At 36.2% G+C, this 21,291-nt stretch overlaps 1 protein-coding gene across 6 annotated transcripts in view; it reads left to right on the forward strand.

Annotated features, from left to right (window-relative positions):
- Positions 1-21,291, forward strand: part of LOC105479152 (tripartite motif containing 33) — a 122,087-nt gene that overhangs the window by 71,974 nt on the left and 28,822 nt on the right. For all 6 annotated transcript variants that reach the window (XM_011736993.3, XM_011736995.3, XM_011736991.2 and 3 more), the window contains 7 exons: positions 8,504-8,620; positions 11,323-11,437; positions 14,216-14,362; positions 14,817-14,934; positions 16,412-16,686; positions 17,380-17,544; positions 20,452-20,652. In XM_011736993.3, the coding sequence (XP_011735295.1) occupies positions 8,504-8,620; positions 11,323-11,437; positions 14,216-14,362; positions 14,817-14,934; positions 16,412-16,686; positions 17,380-17,544; positions 20,452-20,652 (1,138 nt within the window). The remainder of the gene's footprint in view (positions 1-8,503; positions 8,621-11,322; positions 11,438-14,215; positions 14,363-14,816; positions 14,935-16,411; positions 16,687-17,379; positions 17,545-20,451; positions 20,653-21,291) is intronic.

The following is a 21,291-nucleotide window of genomic DNA, read 5'->3' on the forward strand; positions in this document are numbered from 1 at the left end:
TCTTTTGGGTATTGCTAAAACATAGCCTCATTAATTTTAATATTATAGTTTCTGATCCTATTAGGATATCAAACTCTCTGAAGAGCCCATAGGTTCAGTGAGTCAATTACCCAGCAGAATCATTGCTTATGGCTAGAAGGAGAATAATTCCGTATGGCTAAGAGTTAACTTGAAAGAGAAGAATATCAGGAGAGAAGACTTAAGGAAGAAACACATTCAGAGTCATTAGTTCCACAGATAAAAGTTACCCATCTGGCAAAGAGGGCAGCAGGTGGGTTGAGAAGTATCCCATGTGAGCCGGGCGCGGTGGCTCACGCCTGTAATCCCAGCACTTTGGGAGGCCGAGGTGGGCACATCACAAGGTCAGGAGATCGAGACCACGGTGAAACCCTGTCTCTACTAAAAAATACAAAAAATTAGCCGGGCATGGTAGTGGGCGCCTGTAGTCCCAGTTACTCAGGAGGCTGAGGCAGGAGAATGGCGTGAACCCGGGAGGCGAAGCTTGCAGTGACCCGAGATCGCGCCACTGTACTCCAGCCCGGGGGACACAGCAAGACTCCGTCTCAAAAAAAAAAAGAAGAAGAAGAAATATCCCATGTGAAAATTTTATTAATTGGCAAAATTATTGCAGAGAATAAAACCAGTTGGTCGTTTTCCTTTGCAAAAATGCAGGTTTATCTCTGATTATTTATAGCTCATCTCTTATCTCTCTGTGCATGCCTAGTTCCTATCTTTGAAATAATTGTACGTGTCATCACATCTTCAAGAGCTCCCTTCTGTCCATGTATCCAATGTAGAATGTTTAGCCACTTACGTCCTCTCTATCACATCACCCTATTCAAATTTTTGTTTTCTCCTTAATTAAAATGTAAGGAAAGGAAGAACAGGACCTTATTTTACCTTATTTACTGTGGTATCCCTACCCTTTGAATATTTCCTGGCAAATAGGCAAATTTAGTTCATATCAATCATGACTACATACTTTTTTATTTTTAAAGCGATGAGGTCTTACTCTGTCACTAAGACTGAAGAACAGTGGTGTGATCATAGCTCACTGTAGCCTCATACTCTTGGACTAAGGTGATCCTCCCAAGTAGCTGGAAGCACAGGCATGTGCCACCACCCTCAGTAATTTTTTAAAATGTTTTGTCCTGACAGGGTCTCACTTATATTACCCTGACTGGTCTTGCACTCCTGGCTGCAGCGATCCTCCCACTTCAGCCTCCCAAATTGTTGTGGATTACGGGGTGAGCCACCATACGTGGCCTTTGTACTTTAAGAGTCTTAGAAGTCTTTATGAGTCACAAGATATATAATTTATACACAGAAGTACACCTAAAGAAACTATGTAAAGAATAACAAAGATGTCTTTAAAAATGTGCGTTATGATTGTGTCTTTCAATCAGTAATCTCTTCAAATATTCCATGTATTGCATTATTTGTTGGCCCTTCTTCTGGAATTCCAGTTAGGTGTATGTTAGACCCCCGACCTCAATCCATTCTCCGTTTCTCTTAATGTTTATATTCCCCCCGCCTTTTTTTCACATTGAAAGTGCCAAATGGGAAGATACTTTTCTCTGGACAATCTCAATTCACAAATATTCTCTTTATGTCTAAACTGCCATTAAAACCCATCCATTATGATTTAAATTTTTTAAATCGGCCAGCTCCTCCCCCTTTTAAAAACTTTATTTTTAGATAGCAAAGAAAGTTCAAAGAGGTCTTTTGTGTTCTTCATCTAAAATTTTAAATAGTTGCCTGAACATTTTAGCTGTGTTTTATTCTTTAAATGGAGTACATATAGTTATTTTGCCTCTGTTAGTGGGTCTGTTCTTCCTGTTATTTCTGTTGATTCTTGCTTAGGGTGCCGTTTCCCCTTATATATGTAGTCTTTTAAAACTTTGAACTTTCCTTGAAAAATTATGCTCTGTGTGTGTGTGTGTGTGTGTGTGTGTGTGTGTGTGTGTGTGTGTGTGTGTCTAAAATTAAGACGCTTTCCACAATAAAAGATTGAATGTTCTGTTGCTGTTGCCTGGAAGCGCTACCAGTTTCCGACAGTTAAATTTCCAGAATGAAGTTTTGAACCACCAAGATGATGTGCACTTGGTCTAAAAATTCACATGTGAAGTGTTTTGTGGATACAGCTTCTAAGGGTCTCCCCTCTCGTCTTCTGCAGTGTCATTGTTATTGTCATTCAGTCTTTGTGAGATGATAGAGGGGCAGGTTACTCTTACTGTACCCTTAATGTTAAGGTCATAGCACTTTTGGATCTCTGCTTTGTAGTGGTATAGGTTTTGGATCTCTGCTTTGTGGTGACAGACTGTGTGTGAATCCATCATCACAGTCAAAATAGTGAACATCTTTATTACTCCCAGTAGTTTCCCCTTCATACTAACTTTTCTGGATAAATAATTCTAGGCTGAAAGTTTTCTTTGAGTAGTTTAAAGATGTTGCTCCACACTCATTGTTTTCATCAAGAAATCTGTTTTATCTTCGTTCATTTGTATACAATGTATCTTTTTTCTCTTCTGGTTGCTTTTAATGTTTTCTTTTTATCACTGGTTTCAAACAGTTTGGAAATTATATACCTTAGTGTAGTTTTCTGCATGTTTCTTGTGCTTGGGGGATGTTGAGCTTCTTAGAGCTATAGATCATCAAATTTGAAAAACTTTTATCCATAACTATTTTTTCTAATATTTTTTCTCTTCCCTCTGTTTTTCTCCTTTGTGGATGACAATTATACATATATTAATGTACTTATGACTTTTCACTGCTCACTGTTTTTTTTTGTGGGGGGGGGTTCATTTCAGATAGGATTAACAGAAGATTCGATTTTTTTTTTTTTTTTTTTTTTTGAGACAGAATCTCGCTCTGTTGCCCAGGCTGGAGTGCCGTGGCGCAGTCTCGGCTCACTGCAGTCTCTGCCTCTCGAGTTCAAGCAATTCTCCTGCCTCAGCCTCCTGAGTAGCTGGGATTACAGGCATGCGCCACCACGCCCAGCTAATTTTTGTATTTTTAGTGGAGACAGGGTTTCACCATGTTGGTCAGGCTGGTGTCAAACTCATGACCTCATGATGCGCCTGCCTCAGCCACCCAAAGTGCTGGGATTATAGGCGTGAGCCACCACGCCCGGCCAGAAAACTAGATATTACAGAAGAAAAGATAAATGATTTTGAAGACAGCAATAGAAAGTGACATCCTATTCTAATGAAGTCTTAGGTAATTGAAATATCAGGTGATGTCACTGTGACCTTTGAGATTTAATTAAAGTTAGCTTTTGGTCCCTGTTCTATTTATGTGAGGATTTTAATGTCTTTCCCAGACTTTATAGAAATTTCTACCCTTTCAGATTTTCCTCACAGTTGCTCACATTTCCTACTCTCTGTCACTTTCCTAAACTCTTATGGTTGTTATCATCTCCCCTTCATATAGAGCTTTAAATAAGGAACAATATAAATTTGCAACAATATAAATTCTAACAGTATAAATCCTTTAAAATTACTGCTAAGAATAACAGTGATAGCAAACATTAAATCCTTAGTATGCCTTAAGTGCTTTGCTTTGCTTTGTGTGTTTTGACCAGTTTAATTCTTAGGACAGTCCTATGTATGTATATATGATGATTATTCTATATTTTACTGGAGAAGAAGTGAGACACAGAGGGTTGTCAGAATCATCCAGCTTTTAACTATGAAAATAGTAGTAGTAGTATCTAAGTCATTAAGTTTTTCCAAAGGTTAAATGAGAGAATCCATGTTAAGATACTTAGCACAGTACCTGAAAATGTAGTAAGTTATCAGAATAGGCTATTGCTATCTATAGATTGAGAAATGTTTAAATAAAATATGATTGGAATTTTCTTCACGGTAATCTAAGGGATGGAGTGGGTGGGTGTATACATAAAGTCAGCTATGAATGGATACTTCTTGAAAATGGGTGATCGATTCAGTGGAATTAGACTTCTAATGTATGTTTGAAATTTAATGTAATTTTAAAAAATGGAATAACTGAAGAAAAATGAAACTGGGTTTTATTAAAAAGGTTCTCTTATTCAGTTTGGATATAAAGCACTATGATGCGTTTTTCCCTAGATGTGCCAAAATCAAAACTTATTATATACAGTGACAATTACTAAGAATAGTACGGTATCACTTGGCAAGTAGATTAGTAGAGCACAGTAAGACCATAATGTACATTCAGAAGTTTGAAGTTATTAGCTAAGTGATTCTCAACCTTTTAAAAAACACCCATCCATGTATATTTTTATACATGTTGCCCAGACTGGCCTTGACCTGGGCTCAAGTGGTCCTCTTACATCAGCCTCCCGAGTACCTGGGACTTACAGGTATGGGCCACTGTGCTCATGAGCACCATATTTTCATAAACTTCTTATAAAACTGTATTAAATATAATTTATTTCTCAATAATTAAAAAAAGCTAAGCATGCTGATAATTCTGATCAAAACCAGATAATTTTGCCAAGTTTTTATAATTCTAGCCAGAAGCACAAAAAGTTTTACTTAGTCTGTCCTAACTAAATCCTGGGCATACATAATTTTTACTTTATTTTACTTATTTTGAAATATGGAGAATAGTTCATTGTGACTAAGAAAGCCTATAAGAATTACTACTTTCGACTGGGCGTGGTGGCTCACGCCTGTAATTCTAGCACTTTGGGAGGCCAAGGCGGGCGGATCACGAGGTCAAGAGATTGAGACCATCCTGGCCAACATGGTAATGCCCCCGTCTCTACGAAAAATACAAAAATTAGCTGGGTGTGGTGGTATGCACCTGTAGTCCCATCTACTCGGGAGGCTGAGGCAGGAGAATCGCTTGAACCCGGGAGGTAGAATTTGCAGTGAGCTGAAATCGCGCCACTGTACTCCAGCCTGGCGACAGAGTGAGACTCTGTCTCTAAATAAATAAATAAATAAATACTACTTTAAAATGCAAGATTAAAATCTGAGAAATTACTTTGAAGTATTTACATGTTAATCAAAACTACATTTAGTTCATTTGTTGGTTATTCTTTCTCCCCATTTCAGCTGTAATTTTGATTAAAGAAAATTCGGTTTACCTAGGTATATCATATTTAGGAAAATAGTGTGTGTTTGCTTGTTTCTTATTCACATGAATGTAACAAGATATATTTAGAAACAGGATTTTTAAAAATATTTATTTTGGGATAAGAGGAATTCGTACGTGGTTAAATTTTATGAGTTAGAATTTTGTGAATTTTGATACTAGTTAACCTTTCAACCAAATGCCTATTTATTGACATCATCAAATTCTCCTTTAAAAAGATTGTTTTTCATCACAATGTAAATAAAGCTAAGTCAAAGGGTTAGCATAGAATCCTCATATTTCTGCTTTATTTGTTCAGATTTAACATAATAATGGTTTTTATTAGATGTAGAGAAACCATAGTATGTGGGATAAATCAAATGTTGCTCTTTAATGAAGTAACAAACCTTGGGGCCCCCTATCTAATAGTAAAGCCTCTTCAAAAGCCTCTTGCCAGGTGCGGTGACTCATGCCTGTAATCCCAGCACTTTGGAAGGTCGAGGTGGGCGGATCACCTGAGGTCAGGAGTTCGAGATCAGCCTGGCCAACATGGCAAAACCCCATCTCTACTAAACATACAAAAATTAGCCGGGCGTGGTGGTGTATGTCTGTAGTCCCAGCTACTCTAGAGGCTAAGGAGGAGAACTGCTTGAACCTGGGAGGTGGAGGTTGCAGTGAGCCGAGATTGTGCCACTGCACTCTAGCCTGGGCGACAGGGCAAGACTCTCAAAAACAAACAAACAAGCAAAACAACTCTCTAAAAATAGGTGCTTTTTTGTGCTATTAGTATCTTTTTTTTTGAGACAGAGTCTCACTCTGTTGCCAGGCTGGAGTGCAGTGGCGTGATCTCGGCTCACTGCAGTCTCCGCCTCCCCAGTTCAAGCGATTCCCCTGCCTTAGCATCCCAACTAGCTGGGACTACAGGCACGCACGACCACGCCTGGCTGATTTTTTTGTATTTTAGTAGGGACGGGGTTTCACCATGTTATCCAGGATGGTCTCGGTCTCCTGACCTCATTATCTGCCCGCCTTGGCCTCCCAAACAGACGTGAGTCACCACTAATATATATATTAGTATATATAAGATGTATAATATCTTATACAAGTTATAATGTTGGTCAACATTGTAGACAGTTGAGCTTTAAAAATATTCTCCTTAAAAATGGTTAAATTGGGTTGGATGTGGTGGCTCATGTCTGGAACCCTAGCATTTTGGCCGAGGCAGGAGAATCACTTGAGACCAGGAGTTCAAGACCAGCTTGGGCAACATGGCAAGACTTCATCTCTACAAGAGAGTTTAAAAAAGCGCGTGTCTATAGTTTCAGCTACTCGGGAGAATGATGCAGGAGGATTGCTTGAGCTCATGAGTTTGAGGCTGCAGTGAGCTGTGATGGTTCCAGTGCACTCCAGCCTGGGCAATAGTGTGAGACCCTGTTTTAAAAAAAAAGTTCAAAGTGGTAAATTTTGCTATGTATATTTTACAACAATAAAATCAGTGTACCTGCTGTTTTCTATAACAGAAATTCCCATATTGATCTACATTTTCTCTCTGACTGTCCTCTATTCTTCTTGTACCTCTTGTATCCCACTACTAAGTAAACTTCCTTTTATCTTAACAAACTTTCCTTTATGTTAGCAATTTCATAGTCTTTTCTCTTGTCTGCCTTAACTGAGACTTTCATTGAAGAAACAATGGGACATTTAGATGCTCATAGTACTACTTTTGTGATTTCAGTGCCCGTGTAGACAACTACATAGTAGTTGTGAACTTATTTCCAGTGATTTGCTTCTTAACTGTGCCTTAGTTAGGGATTTAGTTTTCAGGTTGTACCATAGACCTTGCCGTAACTGACACATAACCTCCCAAATCTGCTGATCTCACTGATAAAGTCAGTTCCAGCTTGTTTGTTTGGCTGTACCAAGCAGGACTGTATCATGATCTCTCATATAAGTTACTGTCTTAGAGTTTTAGCTGGTCTTTCCCTTCTACTCCCTTCTTTGGGTCTTTTATATTTCTGTATGATTTTCCTAGAATGTAAATGTGATTATTGCATTCTGGTTAGAATTCTTCAGAGGTTTTCCATTACTTAGAGAATTAAATGCACAAACAGCATGCTATGCTTGGCCCTTCACAGTTTGCCTCTGGATTTTATCAGTTATTGTCTCATATTCTGACTTTTGTGTCTTTTTCTTTGGCCATATTGAAGTATTTATGTGTCTCAAACATGCCTCTGTACCTAGCGTAAGATGCTATTCTTACCTCTGCAATGCTTTCCTTGGTGTTGGTGTTGAGGCCGATTTAGGCAGTCGTTTCTTGTAGATTATATATACCTGAATTATATCTCTTGTCACAGTATGGCATCATTTTGTATTTGTGACTATTCATTGGTAAGATACGAACCATAATGAATTTAGTCCATGTAAAAAGGACATAGAAAAAAAACTAAATAATATTGTTGACTTAATAATAAAACTTAAAAACCTAATAAATAATTTATAAAAAGGAAATAAAAGTAGCAAAGGAAACTATTATTCTAGCTTCCTGGTATCCAAAGAAATGTTATTAGAGTTTGTATTTTCACTATTATAATTAGAAAATTTTAACATGTAGCATTCATGCTGACAAAGTAAAACTGTTGTTGATGTGATGTTTTATATTGATTTAACCCTTGTGGAAAGTTTGACAGTACATGGCATCCAGAAATGAAAAATTATTTTAAGTGTAATTATAAAGACAAGATGAAGAATAAAAGTCAGATGTAAATTTGCATGTTTATTATTATTACAATTGCATTTAAAAATGCATAGTTAGGCCACATGCGGTAGCCCACTCCCGTAATCCCAGCACTTTGAGAGGCCAGGGCAGGAGGATCGCTTGAGGCCAGGGGTTTGAGATCAGCCTGGGTAACATAGTGAGACCTTGTCTTTATTAAAAAATAAGTACATCAGCCTGGGTAACATAGTGAGACCTTGTCTTTATTAAAAAATAAGTACATAAGTACATGTATAATTAAAAGATTAGGGGATTACATATTACAGTGGTAGTAGTGATTTTGTGATGTTGGAACTATGGGTGATTTCCCTTCCTTTTATAGTATTTTCTATAATGTGGTTATGCTTTATGATTTAAAATGTATATAAATTATGCCAAAATTTGAATTTTTAAAAAGGTGTAATCCTAAATCAAAACTCTAATATAAGAGCACTCAACCATTATCCGAATAATTTTTTTCTTTCATAATGGCCTTTCAGGGTCAGAGTTGGAGGGAGATAGGTGATTGCCAGTTAAAAGTTGCTGTTGAGATAAGGTATGAGTGGCCAGCATAGAGAGTTGATCACTTAATTAAGGTTTCAACATTGACTTATGTAGCTGTTCCTTATTTCCAAAATCTTAATCATAAATGTTTTGTTTTAAATGTAGTTTTGTTTTGGTTTTAAGGTATCAGTTTTTGGAAGAAGCTTTTCAAAATCAGAAAGGTGCAATTGAGAATCTACTGGCTAAACTTCTTGAGAAGAAGAATTATGTTCATTTTGCAGCCACTCAGGTGCAGAATAGGTAAGTTTGTTGCCTTAAAACCATAATTTTAAGAATTATTAAAGAGAAGTGGGTCCAGTTTAAATCTGTTTTTCTGCTATATTAAGCATATAAAGAAAACATTTTTTTGAGGGGGAAGTGGTATGAATTTGGGATTATAATATTTGTTAATTAAGCAAAATTTAATTGACCAAACTTTTGTATACCCTTTTAGGACACATCTTTGTCTATTTTATAATTAATAAGACTCTAGTCTGTGTTAAACCTTAAATGTGGAAAAAAAGAAATTAATATGGAGAGAGTTGACTTATAAAATTTAAAGTCGAGATTGTGTGGAAGATACAGTATAGAGAAGAGATTATCACTGGTGGACAAATTACTTCCCCATTTGTAAAACAAGCATTGAAAACAGTGCTTATGAGTAGCAGTATAAGATGAATATATGATACAGTTTCTGGCACATAGTAAGCACTTAGATTTTAGCTGCTGCTCTTATATTTATAATTATCATCACCATTTATTATTAAAAAATTATTCTACTTTGGTATATTTCTAAGTACATTTATTGATAAGTGAGAATAGGTTCCATAAGAGAGCAGATTAACAAAGTTACGACTCTTACACCAGAAGGACAAACACTTTGAGCTGGCATAATTAAAACTAAAATTCTTGGGGGTATGAATAAGGTTAATATGTGTTTATTTTATGGACTCAAAAATATTAGGACTTCTAATGAATATTAAAGTTAATTTATGATTAAAATGATACATAGTAGATACTCAAAAGTATTAAATAATTGAATGAATAAATGAAAATAGTGCTTTACACATGGTAGAACTTTTTTTTTTTTTCTTGAGACAGAGTCTTGCTCTGTTGCCCAGGCTGGAGTGCAGTGGCATGATCTCAGCTCACTCTGCAAGCTCCGCCTCCCGGGTTCACGCCATTCTCCTGCCTCAGCCTCCCGAGTAGCTGGGACTACAGGCACCCCCACCACGCCCGGTTAATTTTTTTGTATTTTTAGTAGAGACGAGGTTTACCTTGTTAGCCAGGATGGTCTCGATCTCCTGACCTCGTGATCCACCCGACTCAGCCTCCCAAAGTTCTGGGATTATAGGCATGAGTCACTGTGCCTGGCCAGAACTTTTAATCTTAAGTAACACCAAAAGAAAATAAAAGGCTCCTCAGAGCTTGTAGATTGTACAGACACACACACACACACACACACACACACACACACCACCAATGTTCAGTTGTTTTAGGTTAAACTGGTGATACGGTTGATTTGGAGAAGACTTTCTCAGAAATGATAAATGGGTGTCTCTTTCAAAGGAAATATAGTGAGTTGATTCATATGGCAGTCCCATATTTTTATACAGATGTTTTGTATTTACATTGTATAAGTATTTTTAAAATAGATTTTATACACATGTTCCAGAATCTGTATACAGAAGTAGAGCAAGAGGTTTACCTGTTACAAGATTGCACAGGGTTGAGGAGATTGATTTCATCTGTAGAAAGTTTTTTTAAAAAAGTATTAAAATCTCTGATGATAACTTCCCCTTTTAGACGCATTTTTCACTGACCTATCTCCATTATTTTTTAATGTACATTTTTTTCTTTCTTCAAAATTGAACATACAGTAGACTTAATTAAGTCCAATAGGAGTCTGACTGAGGCTAACTGCTGTGCTTTCAGCATGCTTAGTGATTCCTATCTTTGGCTCAGTCATTTTATATTTGAAACTTATATTTCTTATCACTGGTTATTAGTATCTTTGTATATTAAAATTATCTTCCACTCACCTTAGTAAGATAAGGACAGAACTCAAAATTTCCAAGTAAGTGCCAAATGATGTACAGAGGAGAAAAAACCTACATTATTTCTTGGAGTGTATTGAAGTTACTAAATTCGAACTTGGCAAATGAAAGGCAGTTTAGGAGCTGAAAGCGTGGGTTATAGTTTATACAGCAGTAGAATGTATAAAAATTGAAGGCTATGTCTTACGGTTGGTGGTTGACATTTTATGTATTTATATTGGTGGGATTCTCCACTTCCTGTTTTGTAAATACCAAGGTATCAGCCACTTCATATTTGCACCTAAAACTTCCATAACTACTTTGAGTGCTTACACCTACTTATAAAACGTCTAATAGCTGTTCTTCAAAATGGATTGAAAATGTTTTATGCCCTTTACTGTATACAAAAGGAAACCATTTTGAGAATAATTTTAAGGGGAGTGTATCAGAACCCACGTTTGAAGTGGCTAAGTTATAAATGAAAATAAATGCTTCTACGTTTAACTATTATCATTACAAAAGATAATTATTGCTTGTGACGTTGTCCTTTTGCACATTGTTCTTGGAAAGCATCCAGGTTAAACAGAACCAGTGTGCCACATTTGACACTAAACAGCAGTTACGCGTGTTTGGTGTTTGTGCATCACATTCATGTCATAGTTACTTAAGGAGATTGCCATCCAGCTTAATAAACTGTCCTTTATGAGCATAATTTAAAATAACTAAATATTAGTTTCATTATTTGTCTCGATACATAACTTATTTGGACCAAATTGATCAGGTCTTCTGAAACATGAGTTGTACATTTTGACAAAGTTTTCATTTTAATTACTCGGTTAAGTGCCCATTGGATGATTTTCTGTAACAGTTGATGATTCAGAGACCTAGGATAAGTTGATAACCTAATGATGCATTTCTCTTATTCAGGATAAAAGAAGTAAATGAGACTAACAAACGAGTAGAACAGGAAATTAAAGTGGCCATTTTCACCCTTATCAATGAAATTAATAAGAAAGGAAAATCTCTCTTACAGCAGCTAGAGGTATGGTTCAAAGCCAAAATAAAACAAAAACTGCTTCTCTTGCTCTTCAGCTGTTTTTAATGTTTATTGAAAACTCTTTTAGATGGGTTGGGGGATATGGAAATAAAGTAAAATTTAAAATAAGGTTTTTAAAATTTACTTTTAGAAAAGAGACCTTTTCTAGTTAGTTATTTTGTGGCCCAATTTAATAACACTGACTTTAGCTGTATACCTTGAGAAATAGTGATGTCCTCTTAGAAATCAAATAATTGTTACTAAGACTGGGTATGGTGACTCACACCTGTAATCTCAACACTTTGGGAGCCCAAGGCAGACAGATCGCTTGAGCCCCGGGTTCCAGACCAGCTCAGGCAACATGGCGAAACCTGCCTCTACAAAAAGTACAAAAATTAGCCAGGGTGGTGGCATGCGCCAGTAGTCACAGCTGCTCAGGAAACTGAGGTGGGAGGATGGACTGAGCCCGGGAGGTCAAGGCTGCAATGGACTGTGATTGTGTCACTGTACTCCAGCCTAGGCAACAGAGTGAGACCTTGTCTCCAAAACGAAAAAAAGAAAAAGAAAAAAGAAATGTTACTAAAGTATGATGTACATGAAGGCAAAGTAGTCCCACCACATTTCTTCCCCACCCCTTTAAAATGGGGCCTCAATTTAATTTTTCCATATAGATGCATGTTGGGCTTCTGCTTGAGTCATTTGTGTGTTTTACCTTATTTTAAAAATATTTCCATAGTTTTGCAGAAAATGCTCATTTTGAAATTTATAAACCTTAAACTTAGTGAAAATTTTGTGATATTAGGTATTTATATTGCATATTTTGAAGTTAATTTGCAGGTATAAGTTTCTAGATGAAAATCTAGTCAGTTCGTGAAATCTAAATTTTTAATCAAAGTCTACACTGCCCATTTGATTTATTAGCAAATTTCAAATATGAGTTTTCTGAGAAATTGAAGTTTTAGAAAGAGAAATGTTTCCTAATTGAAAATTTCATGCTCTGGAAAGTTGAAATTTTGGAAAGAGGAATGTTTCCCGATTGAAAATTTCATGCTAACTAGGCCCAGATGATATGGGGATTATTTTTTCTGCACCATTGAATAGTAATAATGATGTGTTTGACTACTTCCACTAACCTCAAATTGTCAATAGAAACACAATTTGTGAGAGTAAAAGTACTCTTGGCCGGGCGTGGTGGCTCACGCCTGTAATCCTAGCACTTTGGGAGGCTGAGGTGGGTGGATCACAAGGTCAGGAGTTCGAGACCAGCCTGGCCAACATGGTGAAACCCCATCTCTACTAAAAATATACAGAAATTAGCTGGGCATGGTGGCGTATGCTTGTAATCCCAGCTACTCAGGAGGCTGAGGCAGGAGAATTGCTTGAACCCAGGTGGTGGAGGTTGTAGTGAGTCAAGATTGTGCCACTCCACCCTGGGCAACAGAGTGAGACTCCGTCTCAAAATTAAAAATTAAAAAAAAAAAAAGTACTCTTGTGCAGATTGTTGAAGTCGTGGGTCCCTTTTCCTACTGTACACCAGTCTGTTGCATTTAACCCTAGTCGGTTTTTTTTCCCCCAAAAGGACCCATGTGAATAGAGAGCACTTAGTAACTATTTTTGATACACTTAAACTTACTGTAAATACATTTGAACTGTACATCTAAAATAGTATTTGTAAAACCATTTCAAGAGTTTCTGAATTAAAAGATGCCTCTTAAGATCCCTTGAGCCTGGGAAGCGGAGTTTGCAGTGAACCAAGATTGCACCACTGCGCTCCAGCCTGAGGGACAGAGTGAGACCCTGTTTTAAAAAAAAAAAAAAGCCTCTTAAGGCTAAAGTGTATACAGATACCTAATGATAAATATACCACTAACATGGTGGTAATTTAAAATAAATGTTTTCTAGTGTAATACGTTCTTAAACTTTGTAGAAGAAACGTTTTCCTAAGCTTTATAAAAGGAATGTAGTAAACCAAACTTCTGTCAGTTGAACACTTTTATCCATTGATTTACATTATAAAATGAACAACTTCTTTCCTTAGGAAAAATAATGTCCAGAAAACCAACTTGAGACATTTTTTGGGAGAAAGTTCTTAAAAAAGTAGTAGATGAGTTGTTTAGCACGCTGAATGTCAAAAGTATGTTGGACATTACCCATCCCTCCTGGGGTGATTTTAGTTCCCATAAAGCAGTTTATTTTTCCTTTGCAGTGTTTCTCTGAAATTGGTTTTTGCAGTTTGGTCGGTCCTCACTTCTTTGTTCTCTATGAACTTCTGTCATATGAAAAGTTTCCCTAATTCTACTGTTGGAACTCTGGAAGTTACCTTTTTCATTTTGTCTTGTATATTTAAGAGAGATTTTAACTTCATTCTCATGCCATACCAGGAGGTGGCACTGGTGACACAAAATTTTTTTTAGCCTTTAAAGTATATTAAGATTACATAAATTTATTTCTAAAGTTAGCTCCTTATGCTATAAATACCATATATTAGATTAACCTAATAGGATGACACTATTTTTAACAGACAAATGTTGATAGAAAAGAGACATTAACTAATATTAATTTCTATATGTGGAATATCCTTTTTTGCTTAGAGCACTAAGTTTTAGTCCCATTTTGTTAGTGGCTTTTCCACTGATTGATGATAGGCTTGCTAAATAATCATGGAGGTTATTCACTTAGCCCATTTTTAAAGGAAGTATAGGTATTGTGCCCATTTGCATTAGAAATGTGGGGTTGATTTTTTTTCATATGGAATTCTTCAGCGAAGTTCTTGTTCTGTTTCAGAATGTTACAAAGGAAAGACAGATGAAGTTACTACAGCAGCAGAATGACATCACAGGCCTTTCCCGGCAGGTGAAGCATGTTATGAACTTCACAAATTGGGCAATTGCAAGTGGCAGCAGCACAGCACTACTGTACAGCAAGCGACTGGTGAGACACATACTGTTTTTATTTTTCTTTAATGGACTTTATTAAGATATATATTCAGTGAACTGCACCTGTTTAAAGTATACATTTTAATTTTGGCAAATGTAACCACTACCACATCAAGATACAGAAAACTTCCTTCACCCCTCAAAGTTTCCTCATTCCCCCAGGCAGCCACTAATCTGATTTCTATCATTTTTTAGAAATTCATGTAAGTGGAATTATATTGTATGTACTCTTTTGAAGATGCCTAGTATCTTAATGCAATTTATTACCCAAAATGGCAGAAATTCAAGCATGTACATTTGATTTGATTGCTAATTTAAATGTTGATGCTGCATAATCTGAGGCTGACACTGTGGAAATATATGTGCTTTTTTGTCTTAATATCTTTATCTTATGTTTTCCCAGTTGATACTTAATTTTGAGACTAATGCGGATTTTTTTTCCCTTTAAGATTACTTTCCAGTTGCGTCATATTTTGAAAGCACGGTGTGATCCTGTCCCTGCTGCTAACGGAGCAATACGTTTCCATTGTGATCCCACCTTCTGGGCAAAGAATGTAGTCAATTTAGGTGAGAAATAATGAGTTTTGTGAATATAACTTGGAACACTGAATTAGGAGAAAATAAAGCAAATTTAGATAAAATTTTTAACTTTAAAATATGAAACTACGTTTTACATTTTATGTAAAAATATGAAACTACGTTTTACATTTTATGTAAAAATATGTTGTTATTCATTGGAAACTCACTTTAGCTGTGGTTTTGTATGCCAGTCATTACGTCTTAAGAAAGTTGAGAGTCTACTCTGTATATATTTTTTTAATGTGTACTGTTTCTAGACCCCCGACCCGCTATCTTTTAAATTTATATTGACTGTTTCGTATAGAAATCTTAGCAAATGATTAATTGTCTGGAATAATTTCATAGGTGTTTAGTTGTTTAATTAAGCCAAATTGTGCATTAGCAGCAGACTTTTAGGATGCTAATGTGTCCAGTAGTTAGGTCCTGAGGAATGTTTGAAAGATAAGAGTAGCTCTTTTCACATGGAAGAGAAATGGATTTTGCTTTTGTTTACAGCATAGTATGGACCTAAAGACCATAGATGAAAGTTACAGAGAGCTCAATTAAAACACATGCATACAAACTTCTTAGCAATTAGAGAGCTATCTACAGATTGAGTAAACTCACTTTCAGAACAGTTAAGTCTTAAACAGTGGGAATTGTAAAAGCAGAGGCTGATTGCCCTTCTGTTATTGAAAAAAAAAAAGTAATCTTTGCATACAAGAAAAAAATTATATTCAAATTTAGCTATAGCCTTAGTTCTGGCATCAGCCAGCTGTTTCTGTGTGACATGGTAGCTAAGAATGGTTTTTATGTTTTCAACTGGTTGTAAAAACAAAAACCAAGGACTGTGAGACAGATCTTATGTGGCCTGCCAAGCATAAAATATTTACTCTGTGGCCCATTACAGGGAAAGCCTGTCAACCTGCACCTTAAATCACATCTTCCTAAAATTTGGCTTCTGTCCCTGGAAATCTATGGTTCCGTAAAAAGCAAGGAAAACCATCACTTCTAAGGATATAAGTTGTTTAAAGCATTCAGTATTTCCTCAGAAGATGCTTTTGTGGCATTGTAATGCTCTGCCTTGCATATTTTGGCAATTCAAAGGCAGATGGAATCAGTATTAGCAATCTCGAGTATTCTTGAGTAAGTCTTGTCATGGGAGAATTGATTTAGATTGATTCGATAGGCCTCTTCTAATAGATATCTCTTTTAGTCTCTTAGTTTTCTGTACGTCTGTGTAAAAAAGAATAAAGGCAGAGAATATATTTTTCTGAATAACCAAAAGTCATTTATTCAGCTTTGGAATGTATTAAGTTTCTGATCATCATCATCATCATCTTTAAACTGACTCCATTCCCTGCTGTACCGTTGGAGCTTTGAGGTGCTGGTAGTTGTCAGAGGAAAGAGGAAAACATGGTGATTACTCAACAAAGTAGATGATTTAGTTGATTATATGCAAATTCTCATTTTTTAAATTTTTCAGGTAATCTAGTAATAGAGAGTAAACCAACTCCTGGTTATACTCCTAATGTTGTAGTTGGGCAAGTTCCTCCAGGGACAAACCACATTAGTAAAACCCCTGGACAGATTAACTTAGCACAGCTTCGACTTCAGCACATGCAACAACAAGTGTATGCACAGAAACATCAGCAGTTGCAACAGATGAGGATGCAGCAACCACCAGCACCTGTACCAACTACAACAACAACAACACAACAGCATCCTAGACAAGCAGCCCCTCAGATGTTACAACAACAGGTAAGTATGGTGTTACTACATTATTGATAGAAATTATGAAGTCCTCAACACGACACTTTTTCCTATGTAAGAAAGTTACACATTTCAGAGTTACTAGCAGGACTTTGAGCAGAGCTCAAAAGTCAGAGTTTAAATATTTGCTGTGGTTATGATGGTGATATAAGGGAGGTATGAAGAAAGGCAGTAAATAAATTTTCTTGGGAAACAGAATTAATTCACTAATACTGTGGAAGGATGTAAGTTTTCATCCTTTCACATCAAATCTTTTTTGTTTTCCACGTGTAATTGTGTGGACCAAAGGACCAGATTGTTTCTGCCTGGGATCTGATATGTTCCTTAGGCATTTGTTCAAATCATTCCTATCCGTATGTGTCTTTTGCTGTCTCCACTGCCATCCCAATCAAAACTATTAATCCAGAATGGGTTAAGTTAATGTTGATACGCTTTAAACACACATACAGAGAGAAAGAGAGGGAACGGAAAAGAGAGAGAGAGAAAAGGGAAATTAGGGAGTGATACACAAACTAGTCATTACCAGTCCTCTGGGGATTGGGGCTAGCCATAAGAATTATTTATACTTTTTACTTTATACCCTTTTATCTTGACTCAATTATTTTTATGATTACATTTTATAATTAAAATATAAATTTATTTTAAAATTATTACATAAATTGCAATTTCTACTTTTTGTAGCCTCCTCGATTGATCAGTGTGCAAACAATGCAAAGAGGCAACATGAACTGTGGAGCTTTTCAAGCCCATCAGATGAGACTCGCTCAGAATGCTGCCAGAATACCAGGGATACCCAGGCACAGCGGCCCTCAGTATTCCATGATGCAGCCACACCTCCAAAGACAAGTATGCCTAGAGTTACATTTGTAAGAATCCTACAATTTTAAAATTAAAAGACACCATTTTCTTAATCACTTTTTGGGAGCAGGTCATTGATATGTTTGAGAATTTGATTAATGCTGTATATCCTCTTGTCCCAGAAAAATAAACATACACATGAGATTTTGTATTTAATTTTAAGAGCTTTTAAAAATTGCCGTAAGTGCATCATATACTGTGGGTTAAGAAACCCTGATATAGTTAACCCATTCAATTTACAGAAGTGAAAAACAAATCTAATGAGCTGGTGATTTTACCCACAATCCCAAAAAGCAGTGATAAAATAGCAAGAACCTTAATGCTGCTCTGCTCTTTTAATGTGACTTTTTGATCCTAATATATAAAAAGGGCTTTGAGAGTAATAGAGCTAACTGTATTTTTTTTTTAACCTTTTCTGTACTCAAATATTGTTCCTTTTAGGATGTAGATACGTTTTAATAAGTGTATTTAGATACATGTTTCATAATCTTTGCCTAGTTATGTTTATATGGGAGATATGAGTATAAAGTGAGGCCACTTTTTCATAGGATTTCTAGTTACAATAGAGTTTATTTTTTAACTCTTAGAATGATGTTTCTCAAAACATGTTTTAAAGACCATCAGAATCACCAGTCAGCTTGGGTGGGGTGGGCGACCTTGTCAGAATAGATTCCTAGCCATAACCACTGAATCAGAATTTCTAGGTGGGGAGTACTCAGTAATATTTAAGTTTGTACTAAGTCTCTCAGGTCAGTCTGCATAGTAAAGTTGGAGAAACACTGTCCTAGAACAGTGGTCCTTCAACTTTTTGGTCCATGTATGTCGAGAAAGAGCTCCTTAAAATAACACGCTTCTTGGTTGGGACTGGTGGCTCACACCTGTAGTCCCAGCATTTTGGGAGGCCGAGGCAGGAGGATTGCTTGAGCCCAGGAATTCATGACCAGCCTGGGCAACACAGCAAGACCCCGTTTCTAGTTTTTTTTAAAAAAAAAAAAGGAAAAAAAATATATACTCGCTCACATTTGAAGGCTTTCATTTAAAATTTCCATTATAGGTTTAAGTTTAAATAGTTTCAAAAGCTATACTTTATAGTATGTTATAAAAATTGATGCTATAAAGTTGAAAAACTTTTACATTATTTTAAATGAATCCACCGGAATTCTAAATACCCTAGCAAGCTCTCCTTGGACTTGAATTTCACTTCTACTTCTTCAACAGAGTTTTGATCTTACTGTAATATAGTTTTGTTTGATAGATACAGATTAGCCTATTGTAATTGTCTGCAGGAAAAAATGTTTATTGTAATAAATTGTTAAATTTCCAGTGACAATAGGGTTATTATTAAGCTTTAAAACTTTTTCTGTGGACCGAATTATCATTATATTATACCTCCACAATTGTGGAAACAAAATGGGTGTATTTACATGGTTTAAGAATATTAGAAGATACAAAACTCTTTTGGATATACATTTCTTTGAGCTAGTTGGAGACTTTTTGCCTCCTGCTTTTGGTTATGTATGTTTGTATGCTGTTACTTGTTTTTAAAATAAGTCAGAATTCAACACAGGTTTTTATTGCTAGTTTTTTGGGATTTGTTTTTATGTAATGCTTAGGAAACTTGTTTACAAAATTATGTATTTGGGAATTAAAATAATTTTATTATGGTAATATCCCTCAATTCTTTGAATTTTTTCTAGATTATAAGCTGAGAAAATGATCTATCAAAACTATTTAAAAACTTTTTGTCAGTGACAACTTCCTTTTTGTTAATCATCAAATATTCAAACCCATTTGAAGGTTTGTTACCCAGGTTTTGGAGTCAGACACCCAACATCATTATTTCCAGTTGTACCTTTGATTATTTCTACAGGGTTTTTTTTTTTTCCCTTCTTGGTGCAGTGTACCTAGAAATAGATTTAGGAATGGTCAAAGGTGTGGTGTTCTTCTGTCAAGGGTGGGGGAAGGGCAGTTGCAAAAGTGGTGGAAAAGGAGATCCAGCAGAGCATGGCACATTCTCAGGCATATCGGATTTTTTTTTTCTTTTTAAAGAGCACATACAAAAGGTTGAGGATCTGAACATTTATTTCCTTCAGACTTTTCACATAATCATATACCCCTTAGTTCATGGAAAGCCTTCAAGTATTTCTAGGGTCCAAGTACACCTTGTCAGAGCACAGAAGCTAAACAATCAGACAATGAATCATCTCAGAACATTTTTCTTAGACTTTGGGTATACCTCTACAGAAATCACTGGATGTTATTAAGCATTTTTAGTTTTTAAATATTTCAAATGATTTATTTATATGTGTATAATTCGTTTTCTTAAGATGTTCTTCTATGTTGTCTTAAATGATGCTCATAACAACCCTCACGATGAAACAAGTGAGATATTGTTATCCACATTTCTAAATGACTGAGATTATGTGATTTGTCTAAGGTCACACAGTATTAGAGTCAGGACTTGATGCCATTTTTCCTTTCTGTAAATTCATTGTTCTTTCTACCGCATCAAGCTGCATTATGTAATTGTTTTTATTAGAAAATGACTAAGGGTTGAAGAGGAATAATGACCGAAAGGTAGTTCTCTTACCCTGGTGTTTGAAAATTTGGAGGCTTACAGATCCTCTATTACATACTTCCTTGTTATGAAATAAGATCATATCACCAGGCTGACGTGTTGGGAAATTATTGGCAAGTCTGCCTTTGCCTAGATACTACACAAAAATGAATGGAAAAATGAAAAGGCTAAGTTTGAACTGTTCCTCTCCTGAATAAGTTTGAAAGGGCCCACTTCTTTGTTTCTTGTTTCCTTCCTAAACTAAAAATTATAAAGGTATAGTTTATATTCAGCGATTCTGGCAGATCAAGTAATGATAATGTCTTCTTTCTTATTAGCACTCAAACCCAGGGCATGCTGGACCCTTTCCTGTAGTATCGGTACACAACACCACAATCAACCCAACGAGCCCTACTACAGCAACTATGGCAAATGCAAACCGAGGTCCCACCAGCCCATCTGTTACAGCAATAGAGCTAATCCCCTCAGTTACCAATCCAGAGAACCTTCCATCGCTGCCAGATATTCCACCCATACAGGTTTGTATTTAAGTTGAATGAGGCTTCATTAAACTTAATGTTAATTACAGAGTTACAGTATTTATTTCAGAGTTGTTTTTTTTTTTAATTCAAGATCAACATTTCCTTGAAATTTCTAAAGAGTAAAGTCTAGATCACTAAAAGTCTCATCCAGTCTAAGTGAAACTTTTGTCAACATCCTCGCTTTCCCCGTTCCGCACCCACCCTCTCCCCTAGCCTCCAGTTAACCACCTTTCTATTCTCTGTTTCTATGAGATGGACATTTTTAGATTTCACATGTGAGATTAGTATTTGTCTTTCGGTGCCTGGCTTATTATACATAGCATAATGTATGTATAATGAATGGTTCCTTTCATGTTGTTGCAAGATGACAGAATTTCCTTCTTTTTAGAGGCTGTATAGTATATTCCATTGTATATGTATACCACTTTTATTTATTTATTTATTTATTTATTTTGAGATGGAGTCTTGCTGTGTCGCCCAGGCTGGAGTGCAGTGGCGCCATCTCGGCTCACTGCAAGCTCCGTCTCCCAGGTTCACGCCATTCTCCTGCCTCAGCCTCCAGAGCAGCTGGGACTACAGGCACCCACCACCACGCCTGGCTAATTTTTTGTATTTTTAGTAGAGATGGGTTTCACC

Source organism: Macaca nemestrina, chromosome 1, assembly GCF_043159975.1.
Source record: "Macaca nemestrina isolate mMacNem1 chromosome 1, mMacNem.hap1, whole genome shotgun sequence".
In the NCBI taxonomy this organism is placed as follows: Eukaryota; Metazoa; Chordata; class Mammalia; order Primates; family Cercopithecidae; genus Macaca; species Macaca nemestrina.